This window comes from Schistocerca nitens, chromosome 2 (genome assembly GCF_023898315.1).
Source record: "Schistocerca nitens isolate TAMUIC-IGC-003100 chromosome 2, iqSchNite1.1, whole genome shotgun sequence".
Lineage (NCBI taxonomy): Eukaryota > Metazoa > Arthropoda > Insecta > Orthoptera > Acrididae > Schistocerca > Schistocerca nitens.
Genome location: NC_064615.1, coordinates 449,017,172 through 449,029,612, shown reverse-complemented (window position 1 = coordinate 449,029,612; position 12,441 = coordinate 449,017,172). Strand labels below are relative to the sequence as shown.

The 12,441-nt window shown below is 39.8% G+C and overlaps 1 protein-coding gene across 1 annotated transcript in view; it reads left to right on the top strand.

The window, feature by feature from the left end:
* The window catches only part of LOC126235081 (uncharacterized), a 50,902-nt gene that overhangs the window by 21,059 nt on the left and 17,402 nt on the right, over positions 1–12,441 (top strand). Inside the window, exon 2 of the mRNA XM_049943814.1 lies at positions 2,247–2,371. Coding sequence (XP_049799771.1) covers positions 2,247–2,371 — 125 coding nt within the window. The remainder of the gene's footprint in view (positions 1–2,246; positions 2,372–12,441) is intronic.

Sequence of the window (12,441 nt, the reverse complement as noted above, 5' to 3'; positions counted from 1 at the left end):
ACCTTTTTTTGACTATCGTTAGAGTATTTTATGAGCCAAATCTAGTCCTATTATACCACTCTTGTTGTCCTTAAATGAGGGCCCTGTACTCTAAGCATAGGACATCTCGCTCTTTCTTTCTGCCATGTGGTACAGATGATGCTTCGTTTCTTTAATATGTCCCTTATCTATACTTTCCATACAGCAGGGGACAACTAAAGACATGTCGCTCACCTTAGTGATTTTCACAGTCAGACGCAAATCTTGATCCCCTACATTCCCCTATGACATCCAGCATTTTCGTTTGAAGAAAGACAAAAATCCAGCCTTTTTATTACGGTTCCATTCTCAGATCTCCATCAAGCTGAGCTTTCAGAGATGATAATTGCATTAAGCAGAACCCTTGTGATGCTTAAATTACGTGTAACTGACTCTTTTTTACTAAACAGCCCAAAAGGTCGCCTCTATACTACCTTAGCAACATCAATGTCGTGCCAAGGTGGCGACCACCATTCTTACACTTTGTTGTGTCGATATTTTGAATCACCGCATCTGATGTTCAGTAGTGACTGCTGTGAAACTTAGGGTGGACTCGAATGATTGCATATTGCTCCTGTGTATTTGTAGGACCATTGCATTTTGTTGCATGGATCTTATTGTTGACACTAGCAAATAATAGGTGTAACGTTCTGAAGAAGGGCACGAGGGGAACGAAACAGATAAAAGAAATTAAATTTCGTGTATGCGACTGGTTGCTTTCTATTTTGTTACATTCTTGCTCGCTGCCATAATCTGCTACTCTTTTCGATTGCAACCAGTTTAGTATTAAACTTGATCTTCTTGCATTGTACACAAACACTCGAAGTGACGAGTGTCTGAGTTCTTTCTTCTAGTTATTTAAAATGGCCTAAACTGTTCAATACTAGTTATCTTTTAGCTTTGTGTGTAGCACCATCTTTACTACAACTTTTATGCAAGCGCGGTGTACTGTAGACTTAAGTGCGATGTTGGCATTGCTCACTGCAAAGTTATGTTAGCGTGTCTCTCTAGCTCTGCTCATTGGTAGGCAGTGTATCCAGAATCAGTACTCGTAAAAAATCACAAACTGTAACATATCCCATTCTAGGCCGAGAGATGCAGATACGTGTAAATGGGTAAATCTAACGAAGTTAGTCATACTTGATCCCTGAGGAAAAAAGAAGAAATAACTTGTTTTAATGTAAAACTGACCCAAATCTCAGATTTCTTTTAAAAACAAAGGTTTAAGAAGCGATACAGTTATCTTGTACGATAAATCCTTTTTGGAAATTAATAAAATACTAAATAAAACGAAAATCACACTCAGCATTGTTACAAGTGGTAGTAAATTACTGAAGCGATGCGGGTTGGCTAAAATTGACGATGAGCTGTTTCGTAGAATTTAATAATAACTTATTTACTTGCTGCAGAATGGCATCAAATGACTCACCTAGAATGTCGTTTATGCAAGCTATGGATGACGACTGGAAGAAGTCCTTACGTTTTGTGGAATTTTTTATGTAGGAGAAGGTACTTAAACGGAATTTTGTATTACAACATGCCACAAAGAACGGCAAGCTAGGAGCAGAGCAGCGAAGAGGGTTACGAAGTTACGAATATATGCCATGTTCAGTGACGATACTCAAGCTAATCACGAATACTGGATTATCTAACTTTCATCTGACAGTAGGAAAGATCTTGTTCGTCTTTTTATTTCAAAAAACAAAGGTCAATAGAAGTGGAGGAATTGAGCCATATTTTTCTTGAAAGACGTTCAACACAACAAGACGTGCCAAATCTAAAAAGTGAGTTAAACTTGGTAACGAGAAGTACAGAATCCATTTGTCCCGTTGGAAATACATTGTTAGCTTGTAATACTAAATCTTATGCAAATGACCTCTCGTTATATTTTAGTGAACAATTAGAAATAATTCCTTTCGATGACAGCAGCTGCATTAAATGAGTGATGATAGAAAGCCCTGATCGGAGGCCACAGCAAAAATTATTCATTACAATTATTGTATTTTTTATTGCGCATAGTCTCTTTATATCTTAATGAAATTCGTCTTTTTGTACCTAATCAAGTATTTGAAAATAAATTTTACTTTCACGCAAACAGAATAGTATAACTGCTATTTCTATATCGATCAATATCGTTTTCTCCTTTACCTTGTGATATCTACCAATGTTGTTATGCTTGTTCAGACTTAGTAATACAGGGCTACACATTAGTAAACCTTTGCTTTCAGAACAACATATTATTGGCACTGAACAGCAGCGGGTCATCTTCAGCACTGATCCACCCAAATGGCTGCGTCTACCAGTACGGCAGCCGCGTCGAGATCCTCGCCAACGATGCCAATGGCAATTACAAGTAAGATAACCACGTAAAATTCTGCGATGTAGAGGTCTTCCAATATACTAAATTTGATGTTTTCAGGTGACTCCTACTCAGCGAAACAAAGTATTCTCGATCATAAACGTAAACGACGTCATAGAGGACACAGATTATCTCAGACGTCAAGTTGTTTTCAGTGTAACCCGATTTTTCCTATCAGATATGTTAATCACGCATCAACCATCCTGGTTAAATATAAGAAACATTAGAAACTGAGGTACTTAGATATTTTATCTGGTACTGTCTTCAGTTGATGCCGTTAAGGGGAGTTAGAACGGGAAATTTTTTTTCCACATTTTCGGATTTTTATACCATTATAAAATTTGCAATTTTATGAATAAAATGATCTATATATCTCACTTATAAACTCACATGGGAAGTATTTTATTTTATTTTATTAAATATAATCTACGCCAGTTGAAAATGTTAAAACTTTTACTTGCATTATTTCAAGATCTAATAAAATCGGTAATTTTTTTATATAGAAGGCTGTGGATTGCTGTGTTATAAATGTTAAATTACGTGTTTGTATTGGTAGAGCTGTCAAATACAGTAGCGTTATCGTTTCATGGCATAAACATGCGTTGTATGTCGAAGTGCTAACGTAACGAATAAATTGGTAAATCTCTCAAAAAGTGAAGTATGTTGCCAAAACCAAGTCTTTTTAAGAAACGTGGGTTTCATAATAATAGATTTTCGAATAAAGGGAAACATTGTGTTCAACATGTGGCATCTGAAGTTGCAGACAATGAAATACAGGCAAACTCGTCAGTATCTAGACAAACATCTATTAGTGCTTCGAAGATTAAAATAAAACGTCGCGATACACAGTTTTCTCAAACCGAAAGTGATGTAAATGGTAGGTTAGGTTATATTCTGATAGATTTACGCATCCTAATAATGGTGTTAGGTGAATGTGTGTGTTGTAAAATATGTGGAGGGCCAGTTAGTTTACATGAAGATAGTGATGTATCAAACGCCCTAGCCAGGAAACTTATCATTAATTGTGCCAGCTATAAATATACTCATTCATTTTGTAATTCTGATAAGTGTAAAGATAATTATTTAGAAGTAAATGTTAGGTGGTTTTATGGATTGAGAACTACCGGCAAAGGACTCACTGCAGCAGAAACAATGTGTGGCGTGATGAATATGCGATGCCCACCTTATAAAATCGACAAGTATGCAGGATTTATTGGAGCTGCTGTGGAATCTGTTGCACGTGAGTCAATGAAGGGTGCTGCAAACGAAGCTGTTGAAATAAATGATGGTATGACTGACATACTAGTGGCTTTTGATGACACTTGGCAGAAGTGCGGCTATAGTTCTAAGCATTCTGTTGCTACGGTGACCCGTGTGGATACTGGAAAGGTAATAGATTTCCAGATGTTAACCAAACATTGTTATAAGTGTAAATCAGGGAATAAAGAAGGGCATATCTGCGACAGAAATTAAGAAGGAACAAGTGGAAGTATGGAGGCATCTGCAGCTACTGAAATTTTTACTCGATCTGTGAATGAAAGGGGAGTGTGTTACACTAACTTCCTAGGTGATAGAGACTCAAAAGCCTATAACAGTGTAGTAGCCGCTCAGCCTTATAGTGAGAAGATTATCACAAAACTGGAATGTGTTGGTCATGTCCAGAAGAGAATGGGCACCAGGTTGAGGAAGCTGAAACAAAGTTTGAGAGACAAGAAACTTTCTGATGGTAAAACCATAAGAGGCAGGCTCACAGACAAAATGATTGATGAACTACAGCAGTATTATTGGATAGCCATTAGAAATAATACTGAGGATTTGTTGAAAATGAAGCAGGCAGTATGGGCTACCATTTTCCACTGACTGTCAACTAATGAAAAACCAGTACACCACCTTTGTCCTCCTGGAGCTGATTAATGGTGCAATTACCGCAATGCTCAGTACTTAAACAGCTCATACAGCCATAAACATTCCATCCCAGCAGCAGTCATAGATATCATAAAACCTATTTACAGAGACCTGGCAAATCCTGAATTACTGAAGAAGTGTGTGCACGGTCAGACTCAAAATCGCAATGAGTCATTCAATAATCTTATATGGACTCACTTACCAAAAATGTTTTTGTTGGAATGAAGACACTAAAGTGGGGGCTCAGTCATGCTGCTATTGCTTTTAAAGATGGCAACATTGGTAGGGTGAAAGTGCTACAGCATACGGGAATTAATTGTGGAGCAAACTGCATCACAGAACTTGAACGGGTGGACAAGGTTTGCATTGATAAAGGAGAGTATACAGCACAGTTGGCCACTAAGGGGTCCAGAAAGAAGAAAAGAAGAAAAAACTTGGAAAAAGATCAAGAGGATGATATACAGGATGGTGCAGTGTGCTTCTGAGTGACTAAAAAAAAATAAGCATATATTAAGTGAGTTACAGCCTTTTGAAACTTTTGAAGCCGTTCCTGAAAATTTACATTCTCTGTTCCATTCCTCCATAAATCTCAGAAACCACTTAGTGTAGAGTATTCAAATTTTCAGGGAGTAATAACATGCATATCCTTAGTCTACTGAACTAAAAGAAGAACATAATGTTTTGTTTAATTAAAATTATTTAGGATAATGTACAAAAAAGTACACAAAATTTTAACCGTGTAATTAAAAACTATATTTCCGAAAGCAATGGCTGAAATGCAATTATTGTAGTTCAATAGACTCAGAAAATACATTTGTCCTGTAAAAGTTTGGCCGAGCGGTTCTAGGCGCTACAGTCTGGAACCGCGCGACCGCTACGGTCGCAGGTTCGAATCCTGCCTCGGGCATGGATGTGTGTGATGTCCTTAGTTTAGTTAGGTTTAAGTATTTCTAAGTTCTAGGGGACTGATGACTTGAGAAGTTATGTCTAATAGTGCTCAGAGCCATTTGATCCATTTTTGTAAAAGTTTCATGTCAATGGCTATAGTGGTTCATGATATACAGGGAAGCCAAATCACTAAATTTAACATTGTTGAGAGAGGGCGTTCCAATACCCCTTAAATGTCTCAAAAAGATTAGTCTAAGGAAGGTGCAGCATACAGTGCATTGATCAGCTTCGTGCCTGATTCGCAAATTTCCATTGTTTATCATTATAAAGGCAGTGGACCAAGCTAATAATACTAAAATTTGTGCAATATGTGCATAAGGATAGATGTATGTCATACCTCTATTTTCGAACTGAGACAAACAGTGAAATAAAAAGCACAACTATTAACTTAGCCCCTTGTCTTGTACACTGCCAAAAACTAGGATTAAGTAGCTAGTAAACTAATTTTCACATTCGAGAAGACTGTCCCAGAATCATCACAAGATAGTGTGACATAAAAAAGAGCATAACATAATAATAAACATTTGATCAAATGCATTTTTGACTACCTTTTACACCTTTCTTTATCATTGCTATAGTATGATGTTTACTATTAGTGATGAATGTAATATTTCGGTATCGCTGCCACTCCAGATAACTCATAACGATAGTGTGCAATGAGAGCTGTTATGTCATCAAATTACAACTCACGCCTTTTCTTTCTTCCCTCTCCAACACAGCAATTATTCTCTATAACTTTAAGTCACAGTGTGTTTCATTTTGTCCACAATGGTTAAAAATACCATCTGAGGTTTCCCATGGTTTCCCATAGTAGCTTAAGGCAAATGGCGGGATGGTTCCACTGAAAAGGTCATGGGTTCCCTATTTTTCCCCTAGGCCAGTATTACACTATCAAATTTCTTTATCCAATATCTTTGTCAAAGAAATTTGATGGTGTAATAGAGAACTTTGTCAAATGTCATCAAATATTTGATCAAATCTAGGGCCTCGCTGTAGATGTGATCAAAGAAATCGCTCTTCTTCTGTTCACTGCAATGTGACATGTTACCATGTGGAGCGCTAGTATCGCTGCAGCGTTCTGTCACCTGTAGTGTTTATATAAACATTGCCAGTAAATGCAAGTGGTGTGTACCGACAACTACAAAATTAATAGAGAAGGATGAAGCTGATGAGGCGCTTTACAATGTGAGGCACCCTGAATACAAAAACATATTAAGAAGATTGAGACCTAACCTAACCTAACTCTCTCCTGTAGCAAGGAATCAGAGTGTTACAGTGAGCCTGTCTTCTGCAAATATAGCATTTCTTAAGTGAGTATTGTGCTTTGTGATATGAGGATACACTTCACTGAGCACATACAGAAATTTATGCTCATCCATTCTTAAGTAATTGATGTACGACATGACGTCCTCCACTATAAGTTCACGTAACAAGTTTTGTTGAATGCTTTTATTGTGTCGTCGTAAAACCCACGGCTTCACCCAGGTACGTTTCCTTATTCTCCCCCGCTTGTCTTCCGCATGTGCACACAGTGCAATTTTGCTATATGCAACTACTGCAGTTAATAAGAAGTTGTTGTTGTCAGCCAACTTGAACTTTGACCAAAAATATTACGACAGTGTAATACCCCTTTTTAGCGCCACGTCATAGACCTTTGTCAAATGTATTTGACGAATTTTGGATCACATCTTTGATCAAATCTTTGACAAAGAAATTTGATAGTGTATTACCGGCCTAACCTAAGTTACAACTCCATTTCTAAAGAACTCGTCCTCGCTGGAACGTTAACCTGTACATTGCTTCCTTCATTAAAGTAAATATGTGAAAAGATTTGCCTGATTGCCAGAACTCTAATCATTAGTTAACTAGTAAATATGCAGTAAATTTGATATGAGACTGGACCCAAGTATAAGACTGTTCCGGTATAGCCAGACCACTGCATTTCTTAGCAGATTTCAGCTTTAACTTTGGCATTGTTGTATGACTCCAGAAAGGGCCCGAAGGGCTTGGTCCTAATCTTGAGTGCTAACGAGACTGTCCTGAGTTGTTCCATGAGTTACAATTGTGAGCTCCATATTCTAGCGGCCTGATCGTAAAAGTTTCGTGACAAAGAATGATATAAATTACATCATGAGATATCCTTTTGAGTCGCATTTATTGCATGAGTGTCCTGTGTAACTAAAATGTAGAATACACCTCGGAACTGGAACTACGTCCATGGGGTTGTGAGCCCCCTCTGAAGTAAATAATGACTTAATTTTATCTTCAGCCTTCAGCTTCCTCGCATAAAAGTATGCTAATATTGACATCCAACGTCGGTTGCCATGTGAGCCAGCTGGAAAAAAGAATATAGAAAAAAGAATATAGAAAGAATATATAAAAATAAATAGCTCATTCTACCAAAGCCAGATTTTCAAGTATGGGAGGTACGAAAACCAACTATTTATGCTCTCAGTTAACAGTAGGTGCTGAAGAAGTTGAATGACAAAAAAGAGTACGACACAGTACCATGTCTGCTTCATATCCTTGCTTAAACCCTAAGAGTCACCTATTGGAACGAAGCCTCGCTCTGTTCATAAAAGGGGGCACGACACTGGAGTGAGCAGTGAGGCAGTCGCTCTCATACTGATCAGCTTTTAGCTCTCTAAGCACGTCACTTATGATACTATTTTTTAGTCACATCCCTGGTGCATTTGCCTTGGCTAGAGGATTGGAAACCGGCCAGGGTGGCCAAGCCGTTCTAGGCGCTACAGTCTGGAGCCGCTCGACCGCTACGGTCACATGTTCGAATCCTGCCTCGGGCATGGATGTGAGTGATGTCCTTAGGTCAGTTAGTTTTAAGTAGTTCTAAGTTCTAATCTCAGCAGTTAAGTACCATAGTGCTCATTTGAGCCATTTTTGAGGATCGGAAATATGGCTTTCCAATTGGAAAGCTGACAGTGGTTGGCTATTCAAGAGAGACCTGGAAACCACTTAAAACCTTTAACTAGTCAACTGTTAAAATAAATCCTACACTCATTAGGTGAAAATAATCCCCCAGCAAGGCCTTGTAGATAGGCAAAAACTTTTTTGTCTTCACTTAGCTCTCGGGAGCCGTTATACACAATATATCAAATGTTGTGGACTAAAACTCACGGATCAGGTTCCCTGTTCTTTTTCAATTCTTGAACCAAATATTAGGGTTCCCATTTAAAAAAATCACTTTATCCTAAAAATCACAATGAAAATCACATTCAAGGTCACGGCCATTAGTAGCAAAGCGAGATCCTCTTTGCCATGCACAACTTTTATCTACAACATTTTGCTGTATCTCACCTCCATACCGAGTTATTCCATATTATGGATTAAAATGGTACACCCTATATAAGGTGTATAAATATACACTCCTGGAAATTGAAATAAGAACACCGTGAATTCATTGTCCCAGGAAGGGGAAACTTTATTGACACATTCCTGGGGTCAGATGCATCACATGATCACACTGAGAGAACCACAGGCACATAGACACAGGCAACAGAGCATGCACAATGTCGGCACTAGTACAGTGTATATCCACCTTTCGCAGCAATGCAGGCTGCTATTCTCCCATGGAGACGATCGTAGAGATGCTGGATGTAGTCCTGTGGAACGGCTTGCCATGCCATTTCCACCTGGCGCCTCAGTTGGACCAGCGTTCGTGCTGGACGTGCAGACCGCGTGAGACGACGCTTCATCCAGTCCCAAACATGCTCAATGGGGGACAGATCCGGAGATCTTGCTGGCCAGGGTAGTTGACTTACACCTTCTAGAGCACGTTGGGTGGCACGGGATACATGCGGACGTGCATTGTCCTGTTGGAACAGCAAGTTCCCTTGCCGGTCTAGCAATGGTAGAACGATGGGTTCGATGACGGTTTGGATGTACCGTGCACTATTCAGTGTCCCCTCGACGGTCACCAGTGGTGTACGGCCAGTGTAGGAGATCGCTCCCCACACCATGATGCCGGGTGTTGGCCCTGTGTGCCTCGGTCGTATGCAGTCCTGATTGTGGCGCTCACCTGCACGGCGCCAAACACGCATACGACCATCATTGGCACCAAGGCAGAAGCGACTCTCATCGCTGAAGACGACACGTCTCCATTCGTCCCTCCATTCACGCCTGTCGCGACACCACTGGAGGCGGGCTGCACGATGTTGGGGCGTGAGCGGAAGACGGCCTAACGGTGTGCGGGACCGTAGCCCAGCTTATGGAGACGGTTGCGAATGGTCCTCGCCGATACCCCAGGAGCAACAGTGTCCCTAATTTGCTGGGAATTGGCGGTGCGGTCCCCTACGGCACTGCGTAGGATCCTACGGTCTTGGCGTGCATCCGTGCGTCGCTGCGGTCCGGTCCCAGGTCGACGGGCACGTGCACCTTCCGCCGACCACTGGCGACAACATCGATGTACTGTGGAGACCTCACGCCCCACGTGTTGAGCAATTCGGCGGTACGTCCACCCGGCCTCCCGCATGCCCACTATACGCCCTCGCTCGAAGTCCGTCAACTGCACATACGGTTCACGTCCACGCTGTCGCGGCATGCTACCAGTGTTAAAGACTGCGATGGAGCTCCGTATGCCACGGTAAACTGGATGACACTGACGGCGGCGGTGCACAAATGCTGCGCAGCTAGCGCCATTCGACGGCCAACACCGCGGTTCCTGGTGTGTCCGCTGTGCCGTGCGTGTGATCATTGCTTGTACAGCCCTCTCGCAGTGTCCGGAGCAAGTATGGCGGGTCTGACACACCGGTGTCAATGTGTTCTTTTTTCCATTTCCAGGAGTGTATGTATATTATATAAAACAGAAATTCTGTGATAAGAATCTCGAATGTTCCTGCTTAAACCATTTCCAATTTTTACACGATACTCTTAACAAACATTTGGATGCACATAGGCTATATCCTTTTCAATATATATAATACATAAATTCGTATCTCATCTAAAATAGTAAGCAAAAATCTCGAATGTTTTTGCCAGAATTACTGCAAATTTTTACACAGTACTCTGATAAACATTTGAACATTTGAACGGACATAGACTCTACATTTTAAATATATATGTGGATATATTTATACTGCTACATAAAGACAAGGCGTTTAATGGTGCTACCAAAAATCTCGAAAAATTCCTGACCGATTTATTTCAGTTTCTAACACGATACTGTAATAACTGTTCGGTCAGATAGAGGCTACATATCTTTTAAACATATATTCTGTATAAATATACATTGAATATATAAAGATAAAGTGGTGTTAGCAAAAATTTTGGAAGTTCTTTACATATGACTTCCAATTTTCACACGATAATCTAACGTAATTTGCACAGCCATAGACAACATATAAATACTGTATATTTAAGATACAATAGTAAAACGGTGTTGGAAAAAATCTCGAAAAGTTCTTGATTGATTTACTTCATATTTATGCACAATACTCTAACAAACATTCAGACGGACATATGCAATATGTCTTTTCTAAACAACACTGTGTATGTTTTCTGTAAAACCAGACTGTGTTGTGCTGTGAAAATGTCTGGTTTAGTTTTATTCTTCGCAGTCCATTTTAAATACAGCGTCGGGGCATTTAAACCGTTAGACAGATTGTTACTCCTACATATTTTATTTCTCCTTATATATAATTTTGAACAAAGTAGCATTTACAACAGGGTGCAGTTTCTTTTATTATTTCACAGAAAACAGGAAAGCTTTATTTATAGCTTATCGGATTATCATTAGAATGGAATGTGAATCATCCGAAACTTTATAATCCTACCAGTTCACAGATTGAAGCCACACAAGCATTGTCGTTGAAGTTACTATCCTCACAGATCCTGCCTGTGGAGAGCTCTATCTCATCCAATGATCCCAACCGATTTACCCATCCATTTTATGCGAACCTATTTGCAATCAAGGTTTTCTTTGCAAGACCAATGAACAAGGCTCACTCAGAGCATGGGAGGAAGAGGTGGTGGGCAGAGGCGCGGGGGAGTGGGGTGGCAGCAAATGAACATAGATAGACAGGGGGACGAGAGGGAAAAAAAGAGGAGGGAGGAGGAAATGGGCAGAGTTGGGGGGAGATGGAGATCAGAACATAAATACAATTCCTATTCATGTTTATCAATTGCAAAGCTCTGCTATGTTAACTAGTACTATACAAACGAAAATGGTTATTAGGAAAAAAAATCTCGAAAAAAGCTTAAAATTTTTACACGATACTCCAATAAGCATTCGGAAGGACCTGGGATACATTTTTTCTTAATAAATGGCTTATAAATAAATAAATTTATACTACTATATAAAGACATGTTATCATTTAACATTATTACCAAAAATCTCAAAAAGTTGTTAATCAGTTTACCTCAGATTTTTACGTGATACTTTAATTACCATTCAGTTGGACATAGGCTACATATGTTTTAAATATGTCCGGTATATAAAAATCTATGTACTACATAAATTGGTAATGTTGTTAGCAAAAATCTCGAAATTTCTTGACCAACTTACTTCCAATTTTTACGCGAGTCTCTAATAAATGGTGGGACAGGTATAGGCTACATATTTTTTTAACTTGATGGTGTATTAATATGTACATAAACTACGAGGCCTGTCTAAAAAGTATCTGACCTTTGGCCAGAAAAATTATTTCGAATACCTGACCGGGTTGGGAGTCTACTCCCCTTCATAGTAGGCCCATTGTGCTTGCACACACTTAGCCAACCGATCCTTCCACTGCCAGAAACACCTCTGGATGTCTTCTTTTGGAATGGGGTTAAGCTCCGTCATCATGTTCCGCATTGTCTCTTCTCTACTCAAAACGGGTCCTTTCAGTGGCATCTTCAGTTTTGGAAACAACCAGAAATCTCAAGGAGCCATGTCTGGAGAGTAGAGCGTTTGGTGAACAGTTGTAATTCTATTTTTGGCCAAGAAATTTTGGATCAAGTGGATGAATGTGTGGGGGCGCTGTCGTGATGCAGTCGCCAGTTTTTCGCCGTCCACATGTCTGGTCTTTTGTGTCGAAGTATGTCACAGAGTCGCTGGAGAACATCTTGATAGTACTACTTCTCATTGTTTGTCTTCCCGGTGCGTATTCGTGATGCACAATTCCATGGACAACAAAGAAGACAGTCAGCTTCACCTTGATTTTGCTTCACACCTGCCACACTTTGTTCAGCCTTGGAGACTCGTGATGCTTCCA